General features: G+C 35.9%; 1 protein-coding gene across 1 annotated transcript in view; it reads right to left on the reverse strand.

Annotated features, from left to right (window-relative positions):
- The window catches only part of LOC147503325 (golgin candidate 1-like), a 50,117-nt gene extending 38,464 nt beyond the window's left edge, over positions 1-11,653 (reverse strand). The window contains exons 1-6 of the mRNA XM_086604788.1: positions 11,294-11,653; positions 10,496-11,169; positions 9,746-9,819; positions 9,413-9,579; positions 9,112-9,315; positions 8,737-8,790 (exon numbers count right to left, since the gene is read on the reverse strand). Of these exons, the coding sequence (XP_086460914.1) occupies positions 8,737-8,790; positions 9,112-9,315; positions 9,413-9,496 (342 nt within the window). The 5' untranslated portion in view covers positions 9,497-9,579; positions 9,746-9,819; positions 10,496-11,169; positions 11,294-11,653. The remainder of the gene's footprint in view (positions 1-8,736; positions 8,791-9,111; positions 9,316-9,412; positions 9,580-9,745; positions 9,820-10,495; positions 11,170-11,293) is intronic.
- Between the last annotated feature and the right edge of the window lie 2,597 nt (positions 11,654-14,250).

Raw genomic sequence — 14,250 nt, forward strand, 5'->3', positions numbered from 1 at the left:
TTAAATTTCAAACAATCACGTAAGCATGCTTGAACACACAAGGTATCCTCTTACATGGGCTTCAAGGAGGTCTAGAATTTACCTCTCAAGTCGTGCTTACATGCTGCTTGAGGAGAAGACAACGTTGGTTGGCGCGTGATCTGAGAATTAGGCCCAACCGTTCGAGCTTTTCCCTATTTTAAGTTACAATAAAAGTCCACTTAAAAAGCCCACAGTTTGGGTTTTTGATAATTTATAACTTTACCTTCAAGGGCCCAAAACATAAAAGTAAACTAATACTACAACTAATCTAATATATTAACTAGTTTAGATAGATTATCTAGATTAACTAGAGCTAAACTTAATTAGAGTATTGATTACCAAGTTGATTCAAAGTGTGCGAGCGTATGATTCACGACTCGCCTCACACACTTGAACTTCTCAAGGCAATGAAAACTCTAATATCTTCGTAAGTTTAGAACTTTAACCAAATGTTCACTCATGTTCATCCATATAATCAATCAAAAACTCATATTTTCTATTTTTTTTTTTTTTTTTTTTTTTTTTCTTTATATCTCTATCTATTACAAACAAGTTCCACTGATTTATACTACTTTATTATAAAATCTAAGCATCACAGTATAAACAAGCACAGAAAATAACTGAACTGTGAAAAAATCAAATAGTGGTGTGTGGAAGTGATTGGGTGGTTGCCCGCCGGCAAGGATGCGGTCTCCCGTGCGGTTGCCCGTCGAGTTCCGATGAAGTTAAGTCGTCTTTCAGCTACAGCTTCAACTCCTCTCCAGCATGTTGATCTCGAACCTGGATTTGCAAAAAAGTAAGTTAGTAATGAAAAACAACGAAAATTAGAAAAATAAGAAGTGAAAATGTGAGAGTGATGTTTCCCTCCTTAGATACTCAACCAAGCAGTCTTGCTCTTTCAATCCATGATGGCGGTGCCATTTGAAGTAGTCTAGAGTTGAGTATCTCATAGTATTTTGATGTGGTTCACCATAAATTGTTTGGAGCTTGAATATAATGATTTTGGAGTTTTAGAAGAAAGGAAGGTAGAATTTTTGGTTTAGGACTTGTATTGGTTTACTAGTTTATGAAGAACATTGAAAAGATTTAGTTGTTTTAATAATTGAAAGAACACAAACTTGAAAGAAAATGATTGATTAAAAGAAAAAACAACAAGAAAGAAGATTGATTGATTAAATAACAAAAGCAAATAATAAGTTTGAAATGAAGAACAATAAAGTAAATGACTTGAATGAAAAAAAAAAAAAAAAAACTAGAAATTAAATCCTAAATGACACTAGATTAAGTCTAGGTGCATTCTCTCTCCCTAACTTTTAGTTTTTATACCCATACTTTATGCAAATGACTGATTTGCCCTTCTCTATTACATTTGAGACACCTCACCACTTGCTTTATGTTTTTGTTTTTTTCTTTTTGCTTTTTGATTTCTTCTTGATCAAGATAGGTTTTAGAGAAAGTCATCTTTTGTGTTAAGGGCATCTATCTCTGGTCTTCTGAGTTGAGAACTTGACTTTCAGCTCCTTGGTTCTTATGAGTCCTTGACCTTTGACATTTGACCTTTGACTTTTTCAGCACTTTTTCATAGCATCTTCTAGTCTTCATAATAAGCGTAATTAAGGCTCCTTTTGGTACTAAGGCGCAACTTTTATGATAAGTGGTCTGAATTTCTCTATAACCTAAAAAAACAATAAAAATTATGAGTTGTCTTTTCATTAAGCGTAAGAAGGGTTGTAATGCAGTAATGTAAGAGTAATAAAACACACATTTGGGAGCTGGTCAGCTACCTACCGGATTTTAGTTTCGTTTATTTTGCTTTTCAGTATGCTATCCATTTATGTTGAAGACGACAATGTGAGACACACCATAGTATGTGAAGCAGATGACTTTAGAGAATTGGGCATGAATATGAAAATGTTGGCATTTTGTGATAAGAGTCTACCCTTCTAACAACGCACCAAAGATTTGGTGGATCGGATGACATTAGAAGAGAAGGTTGCCTAGCTTGGAAACAAAGCCGCAAGGGTGGAATGCCTTAATCTTCTAGCGTACGAGTGGTGGTCCGAAGCTCTACATGGAGTCTCAGATATTGGACCTGGCACTCGTATTATTCTATTAAACAATCATCGAGGTTAATGTCATTTAGTTGATAAAAAAAAAAATCATATTTTTAAATAATAGTAAAAAACCATCACATAATTCGCATTACGCTTTCAAAAAGTGCGTGTCTTTTAAAATTTTATATGTAAATTTAGTTAGCCACAATATTATATAAAATTTTGTATAGATGCCCAATGTTCATATTCTCTTATTCCAATTCGTATTATAACAAAATAAATTGGAACAATGAGGTTCGCAAGTTTGATGACATCGATCTGATTTGTGTGATCGTGATGTTTTGCAAATCTTTGATTTCGATGTTGTGCATATTATACTAATTTTCTGCTTATGTTCTACTATGGTAACACTTAAAGATTTTTTATATATCTTTACTGATGATTTTGTTTTCAATCGATGTTCAAATCGAAGTAAAAACTATTATTGCATGTTCAAATTGGTAGGAAAAAAATTCAATGGCTATGGCTGGCTAATAACATGTTATTGTTTGAAAACTATTTTATCACATATCACACTAAAAATTATATTATATGGACACCTCAAATTCTCATCTATATACTAAAGTAGAGATCTCATGGCTTCATGGGGAGATTTTTCTTTCTCCTATGTGGCACTCTATTATGAGAGAGAACATGCCACGTGACTCTCTCCTATGTGGCACTCTATTATGAGAGAGAACATGCCACGTGACTCTCTCCTAGGTGGCTCTCTAATATGGAAGGGTTTCAATTTGTCATGCCACGTGACTCTCTAACACAAAAGAGTTTCAGTATGAAGTACACTATTCCACGTATATCTCTTTCTAAATTTTCAATTGAATTCTCTTAAGCCAAATCGAATAAGGAAACCAATAAAGAGTTTCAGTTTGTCATGTGTGTGCCTATTCCACGTAGATCTCTTTCTGAATTTCCAATTGAATTCTCTTAGCAAATAGAATAAGGAAACCAATTTAACAAACATATATTTCTTTTTAAGTTTCCCATTGCAAAAACTAAGTTTCCTAATGCCTCCATAATGTACATCAAATTTGGTAATAAGCAATAAAAGGAAACAGGAGAATAACCGTATAAAAGAGAAAGCTATGTTCAACTGTGAGTGTGAGGTCGCTCCTAAAGCGACAACAGATCAGTTTAAGTGCTGATGATGAACCCATGACTACCTTTGTCCTCACTCTTACTTGGTTTTGAGTTTTGACCAATTACCCATAAAAAATCTAGCCACGGGCAATTGCGCTGCATGGGAGTATTATGCAACAGAATCTATAAGTAAGCACAACCGAGCACAGTAGTTAGTAGGAAACATCAAACATAAACCAAACAAAGCAAGATTACTATGAGAGACATAGTTATGCCCCAAAAATTTAGTTGATGATACATAAGCAAGATTTAATATTAGACTGTGATTTGTTACAGAGATCTAGAGTGGCAACCAAATGAAACAAGTTAAAAGTAAATGAGATCTTCTCCACACTATACGCTAGAGCTGGAAACCATACAGTATACACCCAAATACCCAATTTGTCCAAACAAGTAAACAACAACAAGACAGATATAACAAAAAAACAGAATGCATTTCCACCAGTGCCTTCTCAACATAAGAACATTGAACTGTGTAGGTTTTTAAGAAGCCTGGGCAATTCCAGGCACTGTCACCCCATCGAAGCTCATAGTTTGCGAAATCTGACTCACACGTTCGAATGAAGACTGGGCAATTCCGGCACTGCCGCACTTTCACCCTATCAAAGTTTATAGTTGGCAAAGTATGCTTTATTATGAAGTTTTGTATTATTAGTATTAATTCAATAACAATACTAAAATTTAAGGAAAATTTCCGGTTTTAAAACTTCAGATCTATTTATTATTGAGCTTCCATCCTGTGTGTAACGCATGGATCTGAGAAATTGAGCTATGAATCTCTCTCCGTGTGGTATGATTCAAACAATTATGAGTTTGGTTTTCATTTTTAGTCTTTTCTTATTTTAGCATTGTGAATTAGTCTTTCTTCGTTAAGGTTGTTAGGCTAATTCATTTTATGTAAGTTCCAACTACTGTGATGTGTTTGGATTTAGGAGTTCTTTCAAACTTGAAGGAAAAAGTATCTCTGCCTATTCTTTTAAAAAAGTGTGGGTAATAAGTTCAGATTGGTTTGATTTGATTGCTTTAATGATCATATATATGCGACATGAATTTGATTAGGTGAAGCGATGGACCAAAACCTTGCCTGAAAATGGGGTTTTTGCTTGAACGATACCCGAACTTCAGTGGCGCTTGGAAAGGACTCAAGGGCACACGGAACTGACTGATAGAGTCTGCGTTGAACACACTTGGTCCAAATAAATACTTTGGACCAAATGTAACTTTTTTTTTTGGGTTGACCGAATTTTTTTTGTGTATATTTGGGGGGAGACCCTAATTTCCCATCTAGTAGGGGGGAAATCCTAATTGGCTCATCTAGTAGGGGGGTAACACTAGTTCACCCTTATAAAAAAATCTGAAGAAGGGAAAAGTTAAATTGAGCAAGGAAATTGAAGGAAACATTTAATTGTTGCGATGGCCAAAAGTTTTCAAATTGAATATTGAGCGGGAGTAAAAAAATATGTAAAATAGCATGATGGGATTTAGTCTCCATCAATCATTTGTGTTGTGGTTGGGGTGTGCATGTCTGGTGCACTGGCGCCAGGAGTTGCTACCAAATGTGTAGTTTAATCTTTTATATAATTAGAGGGTTTAACTATACATTTTACACATTTTGTGCTTGAATTAGGTCGTAAATTTTGTTCTATCAAAATGAAAATGAAATGTTTCCTCTACATCACGGAAAATATCTAGTGTTATTAACTATTAAGAAACCAGGACATAGCTTGTATTGTCGTTTGATGGTTTATAAAGTACGGAACTATGGACGTCACCTAAACTAATGTGGGAAGTTATAACTTTTCATTTTGGCGACGACCCATGACCATTGCTATTCTTTTTTTCTCTTTCTTTTTTTTTCAGATTTTTTAAAAAATGGACGTGGTAAAAGTGATGTGTGTTCTCTACCAAATTTCACTTTTCAAAACTTGAGATCGTTAATGTCTGTTGTTTACTCTTGGTTTCCACACTACCATTGGAAGAACCATGGGGTGTATCTTTATACACTTCATAAATGAGGGTGTAAAATCCTAGTGGCGCTTACATAGAGCATATGTAGAGGTGTAGATTTACACACCCCATTAGAGATGCCCTTAGCAAATTAAGACCTTTTATCAATATAATTTTTTGTAAGTTGCAATTTAAACTAGAGTTAACTAGTATTATCTCCCCATTACACTACACTACACATCCAAATAAACTTGAGCTGAATATTAGGGGGTGTTTGGATCCTATTTATTTATTGTCAAAAATTGTTTATTAGTGAAAAAACATTTTTTGAAAAAATAAATGTGTTTGGTTTCTATTTAAAAAAAAAATAGTTTTTCATTCAAAAAACACTTTTTGGTCTCAAAAACTTGTTTTTATGATAATTAGATAAAATTTGTTTTTCAAGTTAAAAAACTATTTTTCTTTGAAGAAAACACTAAAGGCAAATGAACTCCCAGATGTTTTAGACTTTAGTGATTTATGCCACCATATGCCAAAATATATCGAGAAACATAGTGTGAAATCTGATTTTATAAAATAGCTTTTAAGAAACCAACATCCCTTCTCAATTAAAAACCTAACTTCCGATAAATCCTTATTATTTAATACTCTTATTTGCTGAATCTAGATTAAGTCAAGAGATTACTGCCTTGCAAAGGAGTTGGCAGTTATAGTAATACGACTTTTGGTAGGGTTCTTTTGATTCATCAAATGGGGAAGTTCCATTCTGACATTTCTGGACGATTGGAAGAAGATGGATGGAACAGTGGAGCCACGGCATCGTGGTGCAATAGGCTTTGCCAAAGACACTATGTGAAATAGCCTCGTATGCACATTCTCAACGTTGGCCACTAATATGAACACACTGCAGTTACCATAAACTATGACTTGGGTATCACTACCTGGCTCAATTCAATGGTAATATTGGTAAGTTATTTTGGACACTTTATAAATCTGAGCTTCGACTTTGTTATGTGTATAATGATTAATGGTGTTCATGGCCATTCATTATGTATTTTATTTCTTAGTAGTTAGTACTAAATGTCATTCTATGATTATACAAAGTCTTAGTCAAATATGGTTTTACTTGTACCTTGTAGGTGAGTGAAACTTTTCGATAGCATTTGTTTTTTCAGCAGATGGATTCCTTCGGTAATGTCTGGTCATCCTATGAAAAAAAATGGAATACTGAAAATTTCTTGCAAAGTAAAATTTTTAGCAGTATGCATAGATGAGATCTTATTGGAAGTAATTAGATGCAATTCAAGATAGGTGCACTAATGAAAATCTTCAATTTAGTGTTCGTATCGACAGGATGTTGTTTGTCTCTGATATGCTAACACTTACTGCCTTGTAGATACTCGTTTTTCATATAAAAACAGGTGGTCGAAATATTGATGATGCACTGATATGCTAACATACTGCCTTGAACATCTATAACTCGTAATATGTTCGTCTTTTATATAAAAACAAGTACTCAAAATTTTGATGCATCTTTTGCGTAAGCTATGTGATGATGATGATGATGCATTAGTGCAAGAAATCTTTAACGTGAAATGATCTCCAAGTTTTTACACTTCATCCATTCTCTCGAATTGTGAGGGATCTTACATGTGATCCTAAGGGTTATTAGAAAGAGCCTCTGATACATCCCCTTGGTTTCCCTGATATAGCTTGGTAAAATATTTCTCTATAATATTATTCTTCTATTAATTCCATTGTTTTGTTTCGCGGGCTTTCGAGTTGAAATGGGTTCTTGTTGGTTACCGGGTGTAGCTTGTGTAACGATTGACGCGTCAAGGTCTACCTAGAGAGCATAGAGGGGGCCTCGATTCACTTATTAACCATCAAGCTTCTTGTGTATGCGTCATGCTTCGATTTTGATAGAATGTCGGATTTGTGCTTATTAGCATTCAGTTCGAAGATATCAGTTTGTCGGATAAAAGAAATAATGAAGGTTACTACACCTATTTATCAGAAAAGTTTATGTTAGATTAGCATATAGTCGTGGGAATTTCCATTATTAGAGGATTGATTCCAAATATACTCTTAGGAAGAATTGTAAACTAGAGAATAATTTTGATGAAAGTATTACAAAGTTAATTCATTACTTTTTGTTATTGATCACCCTCCATCGAAAGCTTTGATCTTGCTCTGTGTATTATACTGTTATGTACTGTGAGCCACTGGATGACCTTGTCTATTATCTGGTGTAGTGTGCTTTTCTTAGACTTCACTTCAACCTCACTGCTTTGTTCCTTTATTAGAGTACTTCCATACGTGGTGCATATGCTACAGTATTCATTACACCTGCTTGTTAGTTCTTCTTCCTCAACCGTCAACCACCAACAGATAAACCTGGAAATTAGGAAAATTGAAGAACAGACCTCTCTCATAGCAGTTTCAGATTGCTCAGTGGAGTTGTGAGGCTACATTTGGCCTGTGGTGTCTGCTTTCTGACGAGATGCTCATCTTGATTTGGGTGTATCTTAGTATGTAGTTTGAATTACTTATAAGGTGCCGAGTGTTTACGTTGGTTTGCCAATCGGAGCTATATAAGATTTCTAAATAAGTTGCTATTTGAATAGGCTTTAAAAGAAACGGATAGTGTAGTAGATTGAAGTGGGTGTATTACTTGTATTACTTAGAGTTGAATGCTAATTAGGAAAACAGGTAACATCACCCATGCATCTTCTAACTGGCACAGAGAGCAATGCCTAACTAACATCTTATTTTTGTCAGAGGGATTCCTTTGAGACCAGAAGTATGGAACATGACTACAGAGCACCGCATGGGATGTGGTGTCCGTAAATCTTTGCTTAATCCTTGTTGAGCTAGTGAAATCGACTTACTTATTAGTCATTGAGCTAGGCTCTAGTTCATAATGCAGCAAATGCATCTCTCCTTTTTTCTTTGAACTTAATCATTTATACAAGAAAGTTTTACAAACTACGAAAAAATTGCCGAACAAGAAGAAAGAAAAGAATATCCCAATTTACAATCACAGCATGGACCCCAATTTACAATCACAGCATGCACTGACGGATGAGATCCCAACTAGTATGGCATACCAAATATCATGTATATAACTTCCCTCACAAACCTAGAACAGATAAGGATATCCGACTTTTGGCTACTGTTGAGAAGTGGAGGACCTCTACATTATGACATCTCTTGCCCCACATGCATCAAAGACTAAAATTAAGCCTCATCAAGTAGCTGAGAATTAAGTAAAAGCTTTTAGCCAAAACTCAATCAACATGAATTTTTTGGTTGTCAATGAAGGACACCTCCCGTTGTGTCTTTTGACGTTCTTCTTCTCGCTCTACGATCTGCGAACCCAAATCTTCCCGGAGAGCCTAACAATTGAATGGTGTTTCCGTGGTCAACTTCCCAAAGATAGGTGAAAAATACAAAGAAACCGCTTATACTCCAAACAAGAGACATTTTTTAATTTTGACTAAGCTAACCGAGATACCGCATCATCCGGTTTACGCCAGTTCCGATTTCTCATGATGGACTCCATATTTACCTGATCGACAACATACATGGACACTATTATGATGACCACAAACATCTTCTAATCCAAGGCAAGAGCCTCCATAGCTAGCACATTCAAGATAATTAGAGATATCAAGGTATCCGGGTATAGTTATCAAAAAGTAAAATTCTACATATTATTCGTAAACAGCAGACTTGATTCCCTCTCGTTCTAATGATTAAAACTTCCACTTAAATAAATCGAGTGCTGACAGGGTATAGCACAGGAACCTTCCTTGCCAATAGGGTGCCCTCATAAAGATCACACTTCAAGTACATAATATATAGGTGTAATTAGATACATGAATAATACCTGTAAGGAAGCCAGCTTTCCTTCAGAAACTGAAGCCTGTTTCTTCAGTGTATCCAACGAATTGACTAGGGAATCAATTTCTGAGTTCTTGGCAGCCAAAGCCTCAACCATATGTGATTCAACTCTAAACACTTCAACCTTAGAAGTGGACAAATCTTTTTGTAGCTGCTTTACGCGAGATCCATTGGAGTTGCTCCTTTCTCTCTGAAATTATAACGCTTCGTAAGTACCGGATAAATCAATTTATGATTCTACTAAGGTTTGGTTTATCCACAAATGGAAAAACAATATGATAACTCACCTCTGCAGTAAGAAGTTCTTCCAGCTGTGCATTTTCGGATTTGTACTCTTGAAGGCGGGAAGAAAGTCCAGCACAAACACGCATGTATAGCGCAAAGTTTCTGAAGCTTAAGCTCTAACTGTAGTGATCTAACGTGTTCACAAAGTCAGTTATCCATGCAAAAATACCTATCAAGCAGAAATATGGAGTTGAACCTGTGTTTCATAGATGAACGTATACATAATAGCATCATGAATATGACAAAAATTGTATCGTTACAGGTATATGACGGTGAGCAAATATTTCCATATAAAAGATGAGTAGAGAAACTTGACAAAGTTACTTATATCTTACCCTAGCTAACCTGGCCTCCTTTGACTGACCCGTGGAAATGATACTTTTAAGTAGTCCTTGAGCCTGCCAACCAACTAAAGGGACTAATCAGAGATTCACTAAGGCTACGTTTGGTTCGTGGAAAATGTGAGAAAAGAAAAGGTTTTCCTGGAATTTAAAATCTTAGATCCGTTTGGTGAATTGTAGAAAGTTGCAAAATGGAAAACAGATTCTTGAGTACCTGTCAAATAGGGAAAACAACATCATTTTGAAGAAAGAGGAAGTCGTTTTCTTCCTCTGTTGTCTCGACCAAGGTTTATAAACTTTACCAAAAAAAATGGAGAACGACCGACACAATCTACAAATCGATTAATTTCATCTCGAGATAATCTCAAATTTTCAAACCCATTTTAATCGATGTATGTATAAGTAATCTTCCAGCCATTAACGTTCCATTTCGCAAGAAAGGGATGTCGAAGGGTTTCAATGTTGTTTTAGAAGGATACAGAGAGTATGATCCAGTGCTTTGCAGATGGTGTCTCAAAGAAAATATTTTCTAGTCCAAACCAAACAATTAGAAAGTAAAATTCAGGAAAAAGGATTTAAGGTATTTAGATTCTGATATTGTGATTTCCATGTGAAAGAAAAATCTGTGAACCAAAACACAGCCTAAATGTTAAACACTTATATATGTAAAAGGATCCCAATGACAAATTTAATATGTATATATTTGTGATCGGCAATTGAATATGTTCTTACTATATGACATACCTCATCAAGTTGCTCTTGTTCTTTTACGGCTGAAGTCTCAGTTTTAAATTCTTGTTGCTTCTTTGAATCCAAGAGAGGTTCCTCCTTTGTATTGGCATCTTTTGCTTGAGAATGATTGTGACCATGTGTTTCCACACTTCCCAGTTCAGACCCCTCATCATCAATCTTCTGAGAAGTACCCTCATTTTCAGTTTTGATGTCTTTCCCAGCATCAGCCGGAATATCTCTATCTACAGTATCAACTCCTGTGCCTAGTGAATCTAAAGCAAATGGCTCTTTGCTCTCGTCTATTGTTTTCTCAGTGATAGACTCGCCTCTTCTAGATCATTGACAGTAGGGAGGGTTTCCACCTTACTAGCACCATCATTTTTTTCCACCTCATTTGGTAGTGAATCAGGTAGAGAAATCTCCGGAGCAGTGCCATCATGTCTAAGATCCATCTGCAGCTCTTTGCTAGTTTGGATTTCATTACTGCCCACGTCCCCACCATTTTCAGATGACAGACCCTCTGTATCAGCATCAGGTAACAGTTTTTCTTTTGATGCTTTCACGGAAACGTGCTCCTCAATATCAGTGTCAGGCAACGCTTTTCCTTCTGACGCTGTTGTGGAAAATTGCTCCCCAGCACCATCACTTGTTTCAGAGGCATCAATGGTGGAGAGTCGCAACTGAGCCTGTAGACCCATTTTTGGTTAAGTGGGGTGATTAAAAACATTGATGTGTTTAAAGCCATAAACTGAGTTGATTAAAGACAACAATGTACGGAGCAACATATAAACGCGAAAAGCTACAAAATACCTTCTCCTTTTGTTTAATACTCCTTGCTTGAATTTCTTGTCCATTGGATGCTTATAAGTTGCAAAAAGAGACAAAAGGCACCTTATACTTCCCATTGATCCCCCTCTCAACAGATTCATCTACAGATCTTGTCACCTGCAATGGCCTGGGGGAATCTCTGTGTTTCACGCCATGGCTCACTGTATCCTTTTGAGCTGTAGTTTTTCACTGATAACGCACGACTTTCCTTGTATATTGAATCCTTCACCACGTCTCTAAAATCGGAAGATTTCCTCCTCAAATGAGCAGAAGAATTTGCTTGCCCATAAGACGGGGCTTTTGATGCTTGTTCTTGGTTAATGGCTCGATCAAAGGAGTAGGTCTCTGTGTCACACCCCGAATTTCGACAGAATTCGGAAAAACATTATTTGTTCCCGACTCTTCGATTTCCGAGGTGTGACGCACTCTCCACTCCTCAAAAACCCATAAACAGTTTCACTACAAGAAAGCTGATTGTTAGCCACGGACGAAAACTGTGGGTAAATGTCTTTAGCCACGGCTATCGACTGTCGCAAGTCCGTGGGGTTTTGACCTGTCGGGAAAAGTTTAGCTACAGCTAATGACCGTAGGTAACTGCGACGGTCTATGCTACAGCTCAAGCTGTAGGAACTTCCCACTGAGAATGACCGTGGCAAAGCCGTAGCAAGTGCCCACGAAGATGGCATCTATCTGGAGAGCCGTAGCAACTACCCTACCATTCGTTGCCGTGGCATAAGCCGTAGCAAGTTCCACTACAACCGTGGCATAAGCCGTGGCAATCATTTCTATGAGGGATAATAGCGTAGCAATTTCGTAGCTTTGCCACACATATCTTTTTGTTATCTACGGATATTAGCCGTGGCTAAAACATTTCAGATTTAAAAAAAAAAATTAAAAATTAAAAAAAAAAAAAAAAAATCTATATATATATATCCTAGGTCCGCTTTTGCCTTTCAATCAAACTAATAATTTATCTATCATATTAACAATACTACAAAGAGCTGAAAGAAGCCACATTCTCAATCAATATTTCTTTGGAATATTCATACAAGTATAAAATAATAATAATTAAAAAAATTAATCCATAGCATTTATGATCACAAGCTCAATATAATATGAATTTTCAAATATTTTTCAATACAATTCATCACCCGTAAAAGTAATAATGTCTTAGTTCACCACGCCGCATGTTTCTCCGTTCGTTTTATCATTCCCTTGCATTTCAATACCTTTGAAAAATGATTTGAAGCCTTAACCTTTTCACGAGCATCCACCTACATCCAAATGAATCATAAGGAAATTATATTAAAATTAAAATCCCATAAGTCTAAAAAGTCGGGGACCTAGCTTAATGGTAAAAGCCATAACACATAGCAAGATCATTTCTACGTTAACTTGTGCAATTAAAACTTAATAAACTAGTCTCCAAATGGGGCGTGAGCTCATACTCTATTATTTGTTTCCCATACATATGATCCTAACAATCTTAGAAGCAGAGATGTAAAAGTTAAAACTTGTGGATCATCAATTGTGAGTAATAATTATGATGTCAAATTATGATGTCGATGCAACTTGAACAAAGGATGTGAAAAAGGAATGATACACTTTAAACGGTCTTTGCAAGAAGAATTATCACGAATAGACTTAAAAGTGTGCTTCCATAAAAGCAGACACTTCTTATTCGATCCTCAACGATGTAGCATAACCGCTTGTGCGAAACAAAAGCAGAGAGCCAAAGTGCGTGGATCGATCAACCATTGAACTGGTGAAACCAATATAAATAATCAAGTATATATTAGAAGGGGAAAATTACACATAGCTAAAAACATGGGGGTTCAAACTAAAACATCAAACTCAATACTATATCCTAGTGCAGATTATTAGGCCACACTTCAACATGGGGGTCTACTTGTAAAACAATACTTAAAGAAAAAAAAATCGACACACCACGAAAAACATTCTTGATCAATATTTGTTTAACCAATATGTCATCTAAGAAAACTACATTATAATGTCACAAAATTTCAAAGCATTGCATGCCTAGAAAGTTGGATGAAAAGAACTAAAACGGACTAATGCACCAGCCAGAAAACATGTTGATGCGACACTAATGATTTATCCATAAATAAAAAGAAAGTCCTTTTCGATTTTGTTTGAGAGAAGGAAATTTTAGAGCTACGTCTGGCGCCCAAACCTCTCCAAATAATTTTCCATAACCCGTCCGAATTATTGCCGTGGGTTAAAATCCACGCCTATCACATACTATCAAGATCTGATCCGACGGTTCAAACACAGGAATACCAACGGCTATGACTGTGGGGAAAGCGTGAGCCAAATAGTGTCACGTCGTCCTACAACTATTATAAGTATACCATCAGCTACCAACCGTAGGAAATGATTCTACAGCTTGGAGCCGTGGCAAATGTTCCGGTCATCCGTGGCTAAAGGCCCATTTTCTTGTAGTGTTTTAAAATATGCGGATAATTAAAACCAATAAAAATTTTAACTTAAACAAAGTCCTCTTCATTATAAAACAATTTACAACTGAAAATGCAAATAATATTATCTCAACTGAAAATCTATATCACCTCGAGGAAAACAAAACACAACGAGATCTTAATGCTAACGTAAACCACAAGCAAAGAACAATCTTCTTCATCACTAAACCTGTCAAGACTTATCAACTATGTTCATTTAATGAACACACCCGATAAACAAACATGCAAATCGGTCAACATTATAAACAATCTGGTGTGAGTAGCCCTAAAAACAACATATACTTATACAAATATAAACACCATCCATAAGGCAGTTAGTTCCTCCATCGAGGCGCCTTAACTTTTAACGACTAATACAACATTCTTAAGTACAATAATCTAGGCAGGTAGTTCCTCCACTGAGGCCTTTTAACTTCCCACTAACCACACAACAAACTATAC

This window comes from Coptis chinensis, chromosome 4 (assembly GCF_015680905.1).
Source record: "Coptis chinensis isolate HL-2020 chromosome 4, ASM1568090v1, whole genome shotgun sequence".
Lineage (NCBI taxonomy): Eukaryota > Viridiplantae > Streptophyta > Magnoliopsida > Ranunculales > Ranunculaceae > Coptis > Coptis chinensis.